General features: G+C 56.3%; 9 protein-coding genes across 9 annotated transcripts; 6 read left to right on the top strand and 3 right to left on the bottom strand.

Annotated features, from left to right (window-relative positions):
- Positions 1 to 1,134: 1,134 nt before the first annotated feature.
- DICSQDRAFT_144119 (uncharacterized protein) lies at positions 1,135 to 1,361 on the top strand (the record flags this gene model as incomplete). Its single annotated transcript, XM_007362043.1, has 2 exons — positions 1,135 to 1,255; positions 1,318 to 1,361. The coding sequence occupies 2 exons, from the start codon at positions 1,135 to 1,137 to the stop codon at positions 1,359 to 1,361; spliced, it is 165 nt and encodes a 54-aa protein (XP_007362105.1).
- Positions 1,362 to 1,697: 336 nt separating this feature from the next.
- On the top strand, positions 1,698 to 2,653 carry DICSQDRAFT_25361 (WD40 repeat-like protein; the record flags this gene model as incomplete). The annotated part of the gene is made up of 2 exons (XM_007362044.1): positions 1,698 to 1,840; positions 1,963 to 2,653. Coding segments are annotated over 2 exons (834 nt in total), but the record flags the coding sequence as incomplete, so codon positions are not given.
- A 525-nt stretch (positions 2,654 to 3,178) lies between these two features.
- DICSQDRAFT_50484 (uncharacterized protein) lies at positions 3,179 to 3,798 on the bottom strand (the record flags this gene model as incomplete). The annotated part of the gene is made up of 5 exons (XM_007362045.1): positions 3,179 to 3,279; positions 3,342 to 3,440; positions 3,491 to 3,522; positions 3,580 to 3,620; positions 3,676 to 3,798. The coding sequence occupies 5 exons, from the start codon at positions 3,796 to 3,798 to the stop codon at positions 3,179 to 3,181; spliced, it is 396 nt and encodes a 131-aa protein (XP_007362107.1).
- A 389-nt stretch (positions 3,799 to 4,187) lies between these two features.
- DICSQDRAFT_99350 (ribosomal protein L39e) lies at positions 4,188 to 4,697 on the top strand (the record flags this gene model as incomplete). The annotated part of the gene is made up of 3 exons (XM_007362046.1): positions 4,188 to 4,247; positions 4,309 to 4,354; positions 4,421 to 4,697. Coding segments are annotated over 3 exons (154 nt in total), but the record flags the coding sequence as incomplete, so codon positions are not given.
- An 881-nt stretch (positions 4,698 to 5,578) lies between these two features.
- DICSQDRAFT_79686 (uncharacterized protein) lies at positions 5,579 to 6,991 on the top strand. Its single transcript, XM_007362047.1, has 4 exons — positions 5,579 to 5,752; positions 5,890 to 6,070; positions 6,186 to 6,467; positions 6,827 to 6,991. The coding sequence occupies exons 1-4, from the start codon at positions 5,669 to 5,671 to the stop codon at positions 6,895 to 6,897; spliced, it is 618 nt and encodes a 205-aa protein (XP_007362109.1). The 5' UTR covers positions 5,579 to 5,668; the 3' UTR covers positions 6,898 to 6,991.
- A 438-nt stretch (positions 6,992 to 7,429) lies between these two features.
- Positions 7,430 to 9,663, top strand: DICSQDRAFT_79688 (malate synthase). The gene is made up of 6 exons (XM_007362048.1): positions 7,430 to 7,806; positions 7,863 to 7,998; positions 8,063 to 8,392; positions 8,451 to 8,585; positions 8,639 to 8,843; positions 8,896 to 9,663. Exons 1-6 carry the CDS (start codon positions 7,461 to 7,463, stop codon positions 9,361 to 9,363), a joined length of 1,620 nt encoding a protein of 539 aa, XP_007362110.1. The 5' UTR covers positions 7,430 to 7,460; the 3' UTR covers positions 9,364 to 9,663.
- Positions 9,664 to 9,956: 293 nt separating this feature from the next.
- Positions 9,957 to 11,380, top strand: DICSQDRAFT_99360 (kinase-like protein; the record flags this gene model as incomplete). Its single annotated transcript, XM_007362049.1, has 2 exons — positions 9,957 to 10,017; positions 10,079 to 11,380. 2 exons carry the CDS (start codon positions 9,957 to 9,959, stop codon positions 11,206 to 11,208), a joined length of 1,191 nt encoding a protein of 396 aa, XP_007362111.1. The 3' UTR covers positions 11,209 to 11,380.
- Positions 11,381 to 12,019: 639 nt separating this feature from the next.
- On the bottom strand, positions 12,020 to 13,164 carry DICSQDRAFT_99363 (NAD(P)-binding protein). The gene is made up of 2 exons (XM_007362050.1): positions 12,492 to 13,164; positions 12,020 to 12,430 (listed from the first exon to the last, which is right to left on the bottom strand). The coding sequence occupies exons 1-2, from the start codon at positions 13,095 to 13,097 to the stop codon at positions 12,092 to 12,094; spliced, it is 945 nt and encodes a 314-aa protein (XP_007362112.1). The 5' UTR covers positions 13,098 to 13,164; the 3' UTR covers positions 12,020 to 12,091.
- Positions 13,165 to 14,310: 1,146 nt separating this feature from the next.
- CCP1 (heme peroxidase) lies at positions 14,311 to 16,438 on the bottom strand. The gene is made up of 7 exons (XM_007362051.1): positions 16,039 to 16,438; positions 15,887 to 15,941; positions 15,722 to 15,803; positions 15,276 to 15,546; positions 15,197 to 15,213; positions 14,834 to 15,133; positions 14,311 to 14,754 (listed from the first exon to the last, which is right to left on the bottom strand). Exons 1-7 carry the CDS (start codon positions 16,336 to 16,338, stop codon positions 14,655 to 14,657), a joined length of 1,125 nt encoding a protein of 374 aa, XP_007362113.1. The 5' UTR covers positions 16,339 to 16,438; the 3' UTR covers positions 14,311 to 14,654.
- Between the last annotated feature and the right edge of the window lie 161 nt (positions 16,439 to 16,599).

Raw genomic sequence — 16,599 nt, forward strand, 5'->3', positions numbered from 1 at the left:
TCTTATCAGGCAATGCCGCCCGAGCGCCGCCCTTCATTCGATGCACGCAAAGCAGAGGAGCGCTGAGTTGTGTGACTCGGCGCCTGATTAATAGCATCTCATATGTCCCGTTGATGAGAACTTATTTGATATCTCTGGGAAGTGCATGTCGATAAGAGTGTTCTTTGTCTCAAACAAGCTAGATATATCCTATTCACATTTACTGAAACTATGGAAGTTATCGGAGCAATACATCAGCCGCGATCACTGGAATATAATTCAAAACAGCAGTTTTTTGGACTAAAACATAGTCTTGTAATGTGTTTGAACAGCAAAGGCTACGGAACTTTGGGATAACATACATAAAACCATTATCTACTTGACTGGGTTAACATGTAGGTTGAGATTCTACTGTGGGGACAGAAAATCCTTCAGTGGCCAAAGGACCCATGGTGGCCAAAGGACCCGGGTAAGACTGTAGATCTGCAGCTTGGTTTGAGGCGGTGTCCATCGCTATGTTGCAGTGCCATACGTTGCCGCAGCGTACTCAATGCTGCAAGTTCTTTTCGTCCATTTCGTCCATCCTCATGCTGAACTGGCTGGCTAATATGAATTCTCCCATGCTCCCCTGGGAGGTGATTGAAAGGATCGTCAGCCATTGCGACGACTCACAGACGCTACGCAGCTTTACGCTCTCATGCCGCCAACTCTACCCTCGTAGCTTTTGCTAGGCGACACTAGGGAGGTAGCCTTGCTACTGGAATCAGTCCAGTCTTCACTGGAGAGGCTCTCCCTGGGAGTCCCCTACTCGGAGAAAGAATCGTATGGTTTGTAGCCTTACCCAAGACTAAGCAGAACATCAGAGTACTTACTGTTCCCATTTCAGTAGCACATCTACTCATCAGCACCCAACCAACTATCTCAACCTGGACTCAGCTTCGTTTCCTGACGCTGAAGACCAAACTCAAATTCAAAGACGTCGCAGGGATTATCGAGATATTGAATGGATTCCATCCCCCCAATCTAAAACACGTTATTTTGAACATGCAACTGGACGCTATCGGAAAGTTGATCCAGTGGATGGGTGGTGAAGGACGCCAATCTCGTCAATGCCACCAGATTGAGCAAGCTCTCCTCCAGTTTTCCCGTCCGGAAATGACGTTCTCCATCAAGAATCCCATTCGCTCCTACCGGATCGGTTTCTGGTGCCATGAGTTGGGAATCCGTTTGCCCATATTGCGAGAGCGTGGCAAGCTCTCAGTCATATCGCAATCAGGTGGGTGTGTGATCATTGGAGCATGTCGAAGGGCAATCTTCGCTGATTCCCTGAGCCCCCAGATAACACTCCTGGACATGAATCAAGGGGATCATCGAGATCTTGAAGGCTTTTCGTCCTTCGAGCTTGACGGATGTCCTACTAGACTTGCAATCAGACACCGTCAAGGAATTGATCCAATGGGTCGACATCGGAGACAATTCCCGTCTATGCCTGGCGCTTGACCAAACTCTTCTCCATTTCACTCATGCAGAAATCTCCATCTTACTCAACAAGCCCATCCGCTCTTCCCGATCCCGTTTTTGGACCCGTCAGCTCATTCAATATTTCCCTGCGCTGCGAGCGCGTAACTCGTTCTCTATCACGTCAGAGCCAGGTCAGCTAATCATCACGCCGACAGCTAACCTAATGGTGACTTACCACTCACTCAGATATCACCATCGGTCATGACGCTATGATAGGGTGTCTCGTCTATTCGCCAGACAGCAGATGGGTAGCGACAGGGTCTTACGACAACACCATCATCCTCTGGGACACGACTGGGCGATGCATAGAAGAATGGGTAGCACACGCGGGGGTGATCAGGTCACTCACGTTCTCCCCTCGCGGCCGATACCTCTCTCCGCCGGCCAGAACCAGCTAGCGATTTGGGAGCCAAATCAAGGCACACGTCGAATCGCAACACTCGAAGGGCCAGTCGAGGCAAGTTGCTGTGCATGGTCCCCGGACGGTACTGTGATTGCCTCCGGAGGTTCTGATGGAAGAGTACGCCTCTGGGACGCTCGCACGTTCTGCTTGATCCATGTCCTGGGCTACGAGCACAACAACCCGTACAGTTTGTTTGTCCACTTCTCCGCCGACGGCCGTTGGCTCGCCTCCGGGGGATGTCAGGTCGATTGCTGTATGTGGGACGTTGCGGCAGGCAAGCTCCACAAGGTCCTCAAAGGGTCGAATTCATTTCGGACTGCGACCTTCGATCCAGGGAGCACTCGCCTCGCCGCGGCGTCTGATGGCTACAAGGCCGGAATCTGGGACATCGAGACAGGAGAACCCCTCGTCGTATTGCAGCAACGTACGAAAAGAGTATCTGATATTAGTTTCTCACCGGATGGGAAGCTGGCGTTGTCTGGGTCATACGATGAGACGGTGGAGATATGGGACGTACGGAGCGGCCTCTCGATCATGTCGCTTCTGGGACACACTGGTCACGTCTATGCAGCATGCGTCTCTCCGTGTGGGAAGTATATCGCATCGGCCTCGTACGACGGGACGGTGCGGTTGTGGAGGACAAGGGACGGGTCGTGCCTTGTGACGTTCGTGGAGCATCAGGATCGCGTGAGGCACGTAGCTTTCTCTCCTGATGGCCAGACACTTTCATCTGGAGCGAATAACGGGACAACGTTAGTTCGTCGGTGGCGCGAGTTTCTTCCCCCAGAAGAATTGGGACAGTAGCACCTCTGTGGTCCCTTCGATCGAATTTGTTTACCTTACAAAACCCAACTTGGTCCGAATCGCTGTTGCCTTGTTCGAGTCGCAATAGCAGATCGAAGACTGAATAGCCGGGAATGGGATTATCAGATATTCTGCGTGCCTGGAGCCTGTTCCAAAGTCCGCAAATCCTCGCCTCATGAGAACAGATCAGCCGTAAAGTGCTATTGTCGACATAGCGAAGGAACTTACGTATCGACTGCGGTAGAAGACGATAACGTTAGCGGATAGGTCCGGTGGGGCGCGACGAATCTGCACAAAAACCTTCGGGACAGAGGCAACAAGCGTTGAAGGCGCATATGTCGCGAAATGGGCAAGTTGCTGCTACCGGATTCAGGCTTCGGACAGAGGTGCACACGTCCATATGAGAATACAGTTCGCTGTATCGCGTACATTATGCGTATTCAAGGTACGAGTGTGAGTATGGGTACATGCTTAGAGCTCCTCGCGAGGGCTCTGAGCGTCGAGCTTAACGAGCTCGACGTCAAAGACGAGCGCCGAGTTGGGAGGAATGACATTGCCGAATCCACGTGAACCTGTGAGGATGCCGATTCATTATCTATCCCAGGTCTTTGGTCCTTGTGAAGCTTTGACATACCATAGGCCTTGGTGGAAGGAATGGTGAGGGTACGCTTCTCACCCTGGCACATACCCTGGAGACCCTCTTCCCAGCCGGTAATGACTTGGCGGGCACCGACTGAGGTCGAGTTCAGGTCAATAGCACTTGGAGTATACATCAGCACTCACGAGTAACAGGCAGAGGCTGGCCGCGGTCCAAGCTGTATAGAAAGTAAACGTGAGCTCAAGCAAGGCCTCTCTCCTAGAGCAATCAGTACCTCGAGTCGAATTTGTTACCGTTCGTCCACAGCTTTCCAGTCTACGGTGACATATTAGCAAGCTGTAAGGGCTGTACCGATGAAGAATGCACCCACGTAATGCACCTGCAGCCTGTCGCCATTCTGTGCTGTGACCTTGCAATTGTCCGGAACGTAAGTGCGGTCGATCTGGAGCTCGGCAGGCGCCGCCTCCTCTGCCACAGCAGCGAGAGCGAGCATGAGCATCGAGACACAGCCCAAGATCCGCGTCAAAATCATCGTCGTAAAACACAAGATATAAGCACAGAAAACAGCAAAGGGGAGATGCAGGTATATGAGAAAGCTGAGGCTGGGCTGAGACGCGTCGCGACGCGGGAACGACACGTGTGACGTCGCGTTCTAATTGGGACACGTGGGAGAGCGCAAGTGGCAAATTCTTCTTCCGGAGCTTAGTCAGAACTGTACAGACCCCTCCGTCCTTAACCTTAATTTTCCTCCCTTTTCCACCAACCGCCGCCGCCCAGCGTTCGACACGAGTAACGATGGTATGCCCCTTCATCCTTCATATGTGCCAGGTTCCCGACTGCAGGAGAGAACTCGTTGCTGAGCATGCTTGTCTTGCGTGTTTAGCCTTCCCAAAAGACCTTCCGCACGAAGCGCATTCTCGCTAAGGCCGGACGCCAGAACCGGTGAGTAGGATTCAACATGTAGGGAGGTCAAGGGACAATTTTCCTGAGATTTGTGTGGTAGCCCCATCCCCCAGTGGTTCCGCCTGAAGTCGGACACCAAAATTCAGGTGCGTCTGCCTCGTTTTGCCACCATTGTCCAATCCCCCTGAAATGAGCCTTCCGCACTCGCACAGTATAACGCCAAGCGCCGCCACTGGAGGCGCACCAAGCTCAACATCTAAGCTGCCCACTCCCCGCCTCGCCCTGCTTATCAGTCATGCTGCTGTTGTAGCTGTATTAGGGGCTCAGAGGATGACGCCCGGGAGGGCGGTCGGAAAGCAGACCAGGCCTCGCGCTCACCATCGAGACTTTGCATCCGCATCACCACGCACTCATACTCACATGTATTGCTCTGTTACTGGCCCATGGCATATCCGCTAAACCATTTGCATGCGCTATGATATCTCTTTCTCCGCTCGATTCAACTTGTCGTCAGTTTCCACGGCGATTCTTGGTTTGGGGTCTCCTACTTGCCAGATTCGAGCATCATGGGGCCTGCCGGCAGATGAGCTTCGCATATCATCGAAAACAACATATGTCTTGAAGTAAGTATCACCGTGCAGATGACGCTCCACTGCAAATGCTCCGGAACTGAAATGGCGCAAGTATGGCCGAAGTACGGCAGTGTATGCAGATCCTGCGATACTTCCCTGTGACTTTGATACCCTGTTTCAATCTCTACATAAATCGTGAGGGTTGTATTCCTCTTCAAACTATGCGTGCTCATACATTGCTGGCCATCCCCATCAATTACAGCGATGTGCAGAATGATACGGAAAACGCATTTCGCGCGAGACCGGCGCTCAGAGAGACGCCAGACGGTCACGGGACTCAAACACTGACCGCTGTGACTTTGTTACTCATTGTGACAGAGGTGTGACACTTGGCCCTGAAGCACAAATGCGAGTTCTCTTCATTGGGCAAGTTAGTTATTGCTTCATGAGACATAGATTATGCCTTATATGTTATAATAATTTTTGATATGCTCCTCTATCTGCTATTATGAGCCTTGGGGGACCATCCTGAAGGGCTACTGTGACCAGGATAGCGCTCGGTGTCCGGCTCTTTCCTGGTGTCCGACAGCCCGGCACAGCGTTTGGGTCTCCGAGCGCCCAACAGGCGCTGGCTCACAAAAAATGCGTTTTCCGTATCATTCTGCACATCGCTGTAATGAAGACGATGGCCTCTGATCCTAACAAGGACAAATATTGCTCGTCCACGTGGATAAACTCGACCTACGACACGCCACGCGTGACCCGATTGCAGCCACATCCTGCTTGTACACGTATCCACTGCTGGCCATCGGGTCCCTCGTCTGACCCCTTGTGCGCTGTAATACTCTTCGGCTTCACGAATATCACGATTGCATAGTCTTGGACACCATGGCCCTCTTAGCCACCCTCTTCGCGCTCGTGTTCGTCACCGAGCTAATATCTTGGATAGGACAAAGCGTCTTCCTTGAATTTGTATGTGGATCACTGCTCTGATTGAGAAATATAGCTCCGTATCCTAACCGTTTCCCTATTTTACCATGCGCTTCTCCGCTGTTGAACTCTGCCATGCGTCATCATATGAACTCGCTGCGGCGAACCACGGAGTACAGTTCTATGCGATATACTTGCGCATATTCTACAGCTCGACGGCCGCGCAACAAAAGAAGCTTAAGGCCGACATACTGTTGAGCAAGAAGGAGCTCCTGCAGACGAGCGCGCAGGACCAGTTCGCCAAGTGGGCGAAGCTGAGGAGGAGCGTGGACAAGGGCCTAGCGGACCTCGAAAAGCTCAGTGAGTGCCCAGCTGCTTCACTCGTGTCTCCCATGCCTGCGCAACATCCTGCCTCATGGGCTTGACCCGCCCGGCCACCCTGCGGCGGCAGCTGAACAGGTTGTACCCATTCTAGATGGCGAGCTCTCGTCCGCCCGGACATCCTTCTCCCTCAAGTTCAACTCAGCTCTGTGGATAATGACGACCGGCCTCCAGATCGTTATCGGCTGGTGGTTCCGCAAGGCCGCCGTCTTCTACCTGCCCCCGGGCTGGTTCGGCCCCCTGACGTGGTGGCTCGCACTGCCCTTCGCGCCCGCGGGCTCCGTCTCGTGTGGTGTATGGCAGATGGCGTGCAGGCGCGTTATCAAGGTCGGGGAGCGCGTCGTGAGAGACTTGGCAAGTCCTAGTCCGAGCGAGGGTGAGTGCTGTTTCTCAGAATTGGCTTCCCGGACATACGGCTGCGTCCGCGTCCATCGTCCGGTGTCTCCTCCGTGCGCCGCTCCGCGAGCTGTGTGACGTAGCATGCATGGCCCCGATCCGTCACATTCGACGCTGTTCGGATTTGCGGGAGAACAGATCATTGGTCTCTGCTAGCCGGAATGGTGGACGGGGAGACGGAGACGGACGGACGGACGGACGGGCAGCCAGCGTGTGTCCCGCGCAGCCCGACGGAACAGGATTGGAAGGAGCAGAGGCTGATCTCGAACCGTTTGCATGCTTCGCTGGACCGGCCTCGCTCGCTCGAATACCTCGCGTCCTCGGGTTCGTGCGCGATAGGGACTGCGGGACCCGTTCCGTCGGAACAGCAAAGGAAAGGCCAAGAGGACGCCGGGAAGAAGGCGATCTGAAGGGGGCGGATATTTCTGGGACGCGCTCTGTACGACGCTGTGTATGTACACCTTATCGACGATTACCGTTGCCCAAAGCCGGAGGCACCCACGCATCTTGCAAGTGCTGCCGGAGTCCTTGCTTGAACAGGGAAGATGAAGACGGTCATAACGTACGTAGGTCCGCGGCAGGGCCACAATTCACGAGATAGACACTCGGCCGAGTGATGTACGGCGAATATCCGGAATGGAGTCCCGGTCCCAGATTTCCAATGTCGCGGTAAGTAGTAGGATGTAACCGCGAGGAGTTGGCCACGGGCTCGCGGGGCTCCCCAGGCGCGTTGACGCCCCGGCGCTCGGGAGAGAGGACGGAGGAGGGGTTCCGGGGTCCGCTCACCGCAACTCGCAGAGAAGGAACGCACGTGAAATGAGCGGACGCGGGGGATGACGTCCATGGGTCGCGAGAGTCGCATTCGGTGTTGCGGAGAGCCGCCACAGCGCACGCTACTTATACGCCAGCCTCTAAGCCATTCCGGCCCCGTACATTCCCCATCCCTATCTTCCCACTACTCGCATACACAATCATGGTTGCCGGCGTGCAGATTCACTCGTCGCAGGCCAAGGACGCACAGGCGCAGATTCTCACCGAGGACGCCTTGAAGTTCATCGCCGCCCTCCATAGGACGTTTGAGTCCACCCGCCAGAGCCTCCTCGTTGCCCGCGAGGCCGCGCAGCAGAGACTCGATGCCGGCCAGCCCCTCGACTTCCCTTCCGAGACCGCCCACATCCGTGCGGACCCCTCCTGGCTTTGCGCCCCTCCCGGCCCCGGCTTGGAGGATAGGCGTGTTGAGATCACTGGGCCCACCGACCGGAAGATGGTCATCAATGCGCTCAACAGCGGCGCGAAGACGTTCATGGCTGACTTCGAAGGTCCGTGTCTCGACCATTCTGAGCTTGATGAGGATGTCAACTGACGGTCGGCGAAGACGCGAACTCGCCTACGTTCGCCAACATGCTCAACGGCCAGGTCAACCTCCGCGACGCGATCCGCCGACAGATCGACTTCGAGTCCGGCGGAAAGTCGTATAAGCTCTCTGAGAAGCCTGCCGTCCTGATCGTCCGGTAAGCACTCCAACGGAATGCGCACATATGACGTCTCGCCTAACACCGTACGCCTCTCGCGCAGACCCCGTGGCTGGCACCTAGACGAGCCGCGCGTGACAGTCGACAACGCGCCCGTGTCCGGGTCCCTCTTCGACTTCGCGCTCTACTTCTTCCATAACGCGCACGAGCTCGTCAAGCGTGGGCTCGGGCCGTACTTCTACCTGCCGAAGATGGAGCACTATCTCGAGGCGCGCCTCTGGAACGACGTCTTCAATTTCTCGCAGTCGTATATACGCCTACCCCATGGCACCATCCGTGCGACGGTGCTCATCGAGACCCTCCCCGCTGCGTTCCAGATGGAGGAGATTCTGTTCGAGCTCCGGACACACTCGGCTGGCTTGAACTGCGGTCGGTAAGTAATTTACGGAACGCGTGACGGGAAGGTAGTAGACTTACGTCCCCGTTTGCAGTTGGGATTACATCTTCAGCTTTATCAAGCGGCGTCGCGCCGATCGCAGCGCGGTTCTGCCTGATCGCAAGGACGTCACGATGGAGGTTGGCTTCATGGACGCTTACGTCCGACTCCTCATTCAGACCTGTCACAGGTGAGCTTCGTACGTCAGAAAAGTGGTGCATATACTGACCTTTGCATGTACAGGCGGAGGGTCGCTGCCATGGGTGGCATGTCCGCGCAAATTCCGATCAAGAACGACCCGAAGGCGAACGAGGTTGCTATGAGCAAGGTCCGCGCAGACAAGCTCCGTGAGGTCACCAACGGCCACGACGGCACTTGGATCGCGCATCCCCTCATCAACGAGATCGCGATGGAAATCTTCAACAAGCATATGCTTGGTCCGAACCAAGTCAGTGTGTTTGGTGCGGTTCCCTATGACGCATGTACTGATATTGCAACAGTACCACGTGAGGAGAGAGGACGTCAAGGTCGCCGCCGCCGACCTTCTCAACACAAAGGTCCCTGGTCAGGTCACCACGGAGGGCATCAGGTCGAACGTCGCGACGTCGCTCGCCTACAGCGCCGCCTGGCTAGGTGGTAACGGCTGCATTCCCCTGAACTGGCTCATGGAGGACGCCGCGACGGCTGAGATCACCCGCGTGCAGCTCTGGCAGTACGTCAAGTACGGCATCCGCACCTCGGACTCCGGGCAGGTCATCGCCCCAGCATGGATCGATAGCCTTGTGGACGAGATCGCGCCGACACTCAAGACCGCGCTGGTGACGGAGGAAAACCTGGACATCGTCGCGAAGTACCTGAAGGCGCAGGTGCGGAAGGAGTGGCCGAGCGAGTTCTTGACGAGCGACCTCATGGGCTACCTCGCTGTGCGCGATGGCTGCCCGGCGGCGTGGCAGCGGAGTGTGCTGTGAGCGGCTGGTGCACGTACGGACGCGTTTCGTTCTTGCTATGGATGTGATTCTGTAGGAGTATCGTTACCTTGCCTCGACCCTCGCCTCGGGATCCCAATTTTCACTGTACATTAGCATCATATGAATCATGTTCTGAAAACGGAACCATTCACACATCTGTGCCGCATTTAGTGCTTCGCCCCGGAGGCTGTAAGATAAGCTGGGACGATAGGGTGCAGGGCAACGAAGAAGGATAACTAGTACGGGAACAGCTTCTCGTGAATCTTGTCGGCAGTCGATGTAGAGAAATCAGATCATTCCTTTTCCCCGCGGGGGTGTTTGTAGTTGTCGGGGTCCTCAGGGAACGGTCGTTGTGTACCACGGAGCGGGGAAAGCAGAGTCGGTGGTGATGCAAAAATAACATGCGTCGCAGCTTCCGTTCAGGGAAGATTAGATAGACGCCTGTCAGTCTGCCCCAGCGATCGCTGCAGCGCGGCCTACAGCCCTCGTTCTTCCTACTCTATCGCGTTCAACGCTCCTCGTGTTCTCGTGTAGCTTTTGTACCCATCTCACAGTCTTATTCAGTCGGCCTGCGTGCCTGCGGACCTGTGATAATGTCGAGACACGTAAATCTGAAGCGGATAACGCTGACCTCGAAGAAGAATTGGTGGATGGGTGAGTGCCACCGATCACCATAGATATACTTGCCGCCACTTACATTCCTCCGAAAGCATAGTTGAGCTGAACGAGGAGGAGGAACAGCCTTCTAACGCTCCCATATCCACGGTGGACGAGACACAAGGCAGCGACTCCCAGCACGCCCATCACCGCACACCCAAGCAGCTGCATCGCCAGACCCCACGAACATATGAGACGACGTCGCACTCCTCGAATCCAATCTTCCAACCGCCCACGAACCCGGCCTCCATCTTCTCCTTCCCCACCCCAACCTCGTACTCCGCACCCCCCAATCCCACGCAGAGTCTGGCGCCAGTCGCGGCCGGGTCCGCGTCGGAGCTGTTCAAGTGCGTCGTGAAGAAGCCGAACGTCGTGCAGCTCGAGATCAACGGCGAGATGCAGTCCAACGCGCGCGACGTGACGACGCAGTTCCTCGCCGAGCTGCGCGTGTACACGACCGTCGCGCGCCACCGCAACATCTGCGCGTTCCTCGGCGCGCTCGAGAACGTCGGCATGGTGCTCGAGTACCTCGAGGGCCGCACGCTGTTCGACGTCATCCGCGCGGAGCGGGACACGCTCACGCGCGCCCAGAAGGTCGACTACCACAACCAGCTCCTCGACGGGCTCACGCACCTCCACTCGTACGGCCTCAGCCACGGCGACCTCTCGCTGCTGAACATCCAGGTCACGCACGGCTCCGACACCATCAAGCTCTTCGACTTCGGCCGCTCCGTCTCTGCGGACTCGACGTACGCCTCCCCCGACGAGCCGTACGACGACGAGCCCCCCGCGTCGCCCCCTCCCCCCGCTCATCCCCGTTTGAACTCTAGATTCGTCCAGAAGATGCCGGCCATCCCCCCACCGCCCGCCGTCGGCCCGCGCAAGGTCGAGCGCATATACCCCGGCACGCGGCCGTTCTCCGCGCCCGAGATCCTGCGCGGGGAGTGCGAGGACGCGCGGCTCGCGGACGCGTACAGCTTCGGGATGATCCTCGTGTGTCTCGACCGGTGCGACCTGGTCGACGTGAAGCCGTGGGACCAGCGGAAGGACAAGCTTCCGCCGGGGTTCTTGGACGGGCTTGAGATATTTGGGGATCGATGTTTGGGGTATCTGAAGAGATGCGACCAGGGACGGAGGAGGCTGTTGCGGGAGGACATGATGGATCTCGACGTGAACATGGGTCCATGAACCCTCCTCGGAGGGTGTAATAGTGGGGCGTCGCCGTTTCCCTCGTATCTGCCCATTATATGCTCTGCGACTCGAACATCGTACATTTAGCTCACTCCAGCTCTGCATTGTATTTGTAGCAAACTCTAGCGATGTGGATACCCTGTACCATGTGCAAGTCAATAGCCATTTGTGCCGTTAACCGTTAACCATGATTGGTATATTTCAGCAAGACCACACTGCGATAACCAGGGCGTGATATGGTGTATACCGACTGTCCGGAACCCCTATTCTGTCTGCTAAGCGGATTCCTATTCCTATGGCGGTGGGCTCTTACAGGACACTGGTCGAGCCATAGCGAGTACAGTGACGACGTCTCCTGGACCCCAAACGGGATTAACCAGCTCCATCACAGCTTTCGTCCCTACCTGTATATAAGTTATTTGTGGAAAGCAGAAGGGATCTGGGGGAGACCGGGGAAACTATGCTTAGCCATTCCTCATAGTAGCATCTGTCCTTGGCCTGCACGATGTAGCTGAAGGTTCATCTAGCCGAGGAATGGATGCAGCATAGCGCTCCTCCCGAAGGCCGAGTGTTCCGCCGCAATGCACAAACCAAATCCTCGTTCACGAGAGGTCCGCCACAAATATAGTAGACCGCATGCACCATGGCCATGGTATAGACCTTGCGGTAGCGAGACGGCTGTGAGAAACGATACTGATCTCCCATAATTCAGCGGCTGAACTTTTCCCGGGCCTTCAACTGCAAACGCTGGAGAAGATGATACAACTGAGAACCGTGTTGGGTTCAGGATCTCTCATTGTAACACTTGAGGGACACATGATACCATTAACGTTGGCAGGATAGAGAGTAGTACACTCAAGCGTGCCATAGTCTGTCTGCTCTATGCGCCTGTCGCATCGTGCTTTGCAAGTGCACCCTCCACCTCTTCCTTCGTGTGCTCCCAGAGACGCGTCCGCACGTCTACGGCGTCGTATAGCGGAGATCGCCCAATATCATCACCTTGGGCATTGTATCGCGCGACACCTGCAGGGGCCTGCAACAACGCGTAGAGCATGTACTCCCCACTATCCTCCGGAGAATACGACACCGGATAAAAGAGGGCTTGCAGGAGGGGATTGAGCACGCGCATCGACCAATGCGACCGCGTAAGCAGCTCGCTGCGCACGATTCCCGGGTAGGTGTGAACGAAAGACAGGCCCGGGTTCTGTTCTGCGTATGACTGCGAACCATACGGGGTTATCAGTAAGCGGACAACCGTGAGCGGAAGGGGGCGTCCGCACCTGCATCATCAAGTCGGTGTAAGTTGGGCCCGCGACACCCGGTTTCGACATGATATAGTTCTTCCTCAGGCCGAGGTTGTCCACGTCGATTGATGTTCCGCCGACGCCAGCTGCGAGCACCGAGATGGCCTTCGCGTCCTCGTCAGCGTCCTTCGCCTTGCGCAAGAGCGGGAGGAGGTCGTGGATGAACTTCCAGCGCGCGTAGTAGTGCAGCCCGAGCCGGCGGTCGATGCCCTCGTCGGTCTCGTCGCGCCCCTTCCAGCTCCAGAAGCCCGCAGAGATGACGAGGAAGTTGATCTTCGGGAGACGTTCGAGGAGCGTCGACGTCGTCGTGCGGACGCTGCGCATGAGCGCGGCGTCCTCGCACGCGACGAACTCGTGCTTGGCCTCTGGCGCGGTGGGTTTCGGGAAGGACGCGATGACGGACTCGGCGGCGGCCTTGTTTCGCCCGACGATGACGATGTGCGCGTTGCCCTTGGTGACGCGCGCAAAGGATTGTGCGATAGCTTTGCCAATGCCGGCAGTTCCGCCTACGAAGACTGCGACGGGGAAGTAGGAAGGGGAAAATGCAGCATTGGCGGCGCGGACGGCGGCGAGTGATGGCATGTGGTTAGTGGCTACTGGCAAAGTCCTGAGATGACCGCGAAAGTAGGTGTGATGAGTTGGTGAGTTCAAGTGTAGGATGGCCCGATGTACTAGATAAGTGCTGCGGGCCACCGTTGACTTTGAGGTTGATGCACGCGTCACATTGATTCGTCATTCCGCGCGACGCGAGTTGCCACAAAGGGACAGTCAGTCAGTCAACGCCGATCGGAGACACCCAGGCAATGTCCGATATGAAGCGCCCCATTGCTCCTCCGAAGACTCTGCTTGAGTATGGTCTGCATCCTGTGCAGACATTTCTCCTGCTTCCGCTCTACATGTCCAGAGGTGTGAAAATGCGGCTCATGTACGGGCAGGGATGTCGCGTCTTTTCTCATGGGACCATGCTGATTCCAGCTGGTTTGTCTATCTACCGGCTCAATCGCCTTCCGAGTCCGGATTCTCTTGAGGCTTACCTGTGAAAATTCTAGTGCTCCTGCCTCGCCATTTGTGTACTTTCCATACTCACAGGTTGGCTTGGGCCTCGACCACCTTCCATGTCTGCTGGTTTCCATCTGGAAAATGGCTTGTATGTAGACCAGCGCGAATATATACAAGGCGGATCTAGGTTTCGAACAAGTCAGGGCTTTCTTCCTTTCCTGTTCGGCTCAAGTCGGCATCGTCTTCACTGACACGACTGGTACATTGACGAGAACATATATGCTATGTATCTTCAGTAGCACTATGGCAATATAGCACGTTGCTCTCCCACCCGGTCTGCGGCTTTGCTGCCGACATGTCCTCGACACGACCACAGACGACATCATCAATATCTTGCTGAATGAGATCCATGAGCGTGGCTTTCCAACCCAAAACCTGATACGCACATTGCACTGGAACTGTTAACCCCTATCGACCCACCGAACTTTAGAACATGCGACGTACGAGTCGATTCTTGGTCACGCCGCCAAACTGACAACGCACCACCTGATACCCGCCACGAATGCAACAATAGGCCCCGCCCCTCCCCTGTCACGGCATCTCCTGATCGCTCTCAGCTCCTTCAGCGCCCCATTGAGTCCCGGAGAGCTGTGTGACCGCTGCGCGTCGCGAGAGTCGCATTCGAAGCTGCTTGCCGCTGTCGCAGGTCTGCCCCACACAGTCAACTGACAAAGCATGACACCCAAGGAAACGGAGCCTTTGGCAGCCCAATCAATGGGTGCGAGAAGGCACGGGCGCGAACGTTATACGGGAGTAACGTGTTATCAGCAAGGCAGCAGTAATGAGCAGAAAATAGCAATAGAATATAGAAGACTCTGTGCGGATACACCGCTCCTTTTCCACCATCGCCTCTGCTTCCCTACCCCCACATTACCCCGCAATCCTTCTCCTCTCCCAACCACTACGTCCTACTACCCCCCCCTGCTAAGTATAGTGCGAACCGTAGGGCCTACTATAGAATCCCGAACAACCAAGCATCGTAACCAACGTCTACACTCTATTCTAGCTCTAGACTCTAGACTCTACGACAGAACCGTCGTTCGGGACACGCGCTGGCAGGAGCAGCACCCCTTAGGGCGCTCACTGCTCGTCGCTGCCCTTCAAGATCCAAGGCTCGGACGAGACGAACTGCTGGGTGGGCACCCCGAGCTCAAAGAGCGTCGACACCGCCGCGGCAAAGCTGCAATCCCACGGATGATGTCAGCCAATCAGTAAGTGCCGTTTCCCATAAGACCACAAAAGAGAGAAGGGGCACGCACTCCTTGAACCAGAGCTGCTCGTCCTCGGCGTACGCCTTGACCCACTTCTTGAAGCTCTTGTCCTGGATGAGGACGTAGTCGGTGGGGAGCATCATCAGGCTGTGCGTCTTCTTGTCCTCGAGCTGCTTCGGGCCGTCCCACTTCTTCCACACCCACTTCTCGTTCAAAAGCAGCTTGTAGAACTCGTTCGTCACGCTCGTCGGCGAGAACGTCCAAGGGCCATCGAAGCCCGAACGGTCGCGGTGGCAGCGGCCGAGGGCGTGCGCGCCAACCAGCGCGACAATCTCCTGGTCGTTGAAGCTAGTGTGCATAGACGTTGTGAGCAGCTATCATGATGACCCTCGAATAAGAGGCATAACGTACCCCATGCGGTAGAAGATCTGCGTGTCAAGCCAGTCATCAGCTAACTCGTATCGTTCTCGTTTCTCTTCGAAGTACTCACGTTGCGGACGTGGTCAGCACCCTGCGCAGCGTCGGGGAGACGACCGTCAGGAGTGCACTGGGCGGCGAAGCCGTCAATGCGGCCCGGGCGCCAGGGAATCTTGGGGCCGCCCAGCTCCTGAATAGCCGCGACGCCTGCCAAGGTCCAAAGGTCACCATACGAGATCCACGGGAACTCCTGCTTGATGGGCTCGAGGAGGTCGCGTGCGACGTTCAGGCCATTGTTCGCGCCGTGCTTGGCTTCGGGCTCGAAGCGCATCGTCGCATAGTTGCTGTGCGTTCATCATAGGGGTATTCGCGACGGCGGAAAGGCAAACCAACGGTAAAGCACGCAGATGCATCGTGGACGACGATATGAGGGACGGACAGCGGAAATGGAGAGGCGAAGCGAGGCCGAACATAAGTAACCGCGGGACAACACCGGTTAGCGTGAGAGGTAACGCCTACCTGCCGCCAGTGTTGGTCTCCTTATCGTACGTGCCGGAGGCGTGCCAGGCGAGACGGACGAGCACAGGACCGTAGGACCCATCTATCGTTTCCCGAAAGTAGCCGGTGCGTGAGTATGTTTGCCACGACTCGCTAGAAACGAAACTAATGGAAGATATCACGTACCGTCATAGCCCTTATCAGCCGCCTGGTCGAGAATCTCTGCAACGCGGTTGTACACCTGCAGGGCGACGCGTCAGCACGGCTGTCATTGCGCAAGTTTACTGCGGAATGCGACGGGGGAACGGAGGAGAAAGGGGAGGTGAGGAACAACAAACCTTCTGGTAATCCTCCTTGGTCGGGACATAGTTGGCAGCAACCTTGGCCGCCTGAGCACCCGACTTGACCGCGGTGCCAGCCTCCTTGGCCGTGTCGGAGTTGGAGGTGTAGACCCACAAGGCACCGCCAGCAAGAGCAGCGGCCCCAAGAGCGCCGAGGAGCGCAGCGTTGCTCTTCGGGCCTGGTGTGCTCTCCGTTGCGTACCGACGAATGGCAGCATTACGCACTGCGACGCGGGGAGCGCGAGCGGCAGAAGCGGTCGCACGACGCGCGGACGCTCTCAGAGCTGCGAAAGACATAGTTTATGTGTTGTAGAAAGCAGAAGAGAGAGCGGGCACGATGGGGAGACTAGAGGGGTAGAAAGGAGAGAAATTGACGAGTACGGGGCAGATGAGCCCGAACCGTCCCCGCCTTAACCGGGCGCCTCTGAGCATCTTATGCAATACACGTGATTGGCTCTGACTAATTCCGCGTTCGTTCATTGGCCGAGAGTGCACGTGCAGGCGCTTTACCCCGCAAAACCCGACAAGAAATCTCGACCGCACGTCTCCAGGAGGCGG

This window comes from Dichomitus squalens (genome assembly GCF_000275845.1).
Source record: "Dichomitus squalens LYAD-421 SS1 unplaced genomic scaffold DICSQscaffold_3, whole genome shotgun sequence".
In the NCBI taxonomy this organism is placed as follows: Eukaryota; Fungi; Basidiomycota; class Agaricomycetes; order Polyporales; family Polyporaceae; genus Dichomitus; species Dichomitus squalens.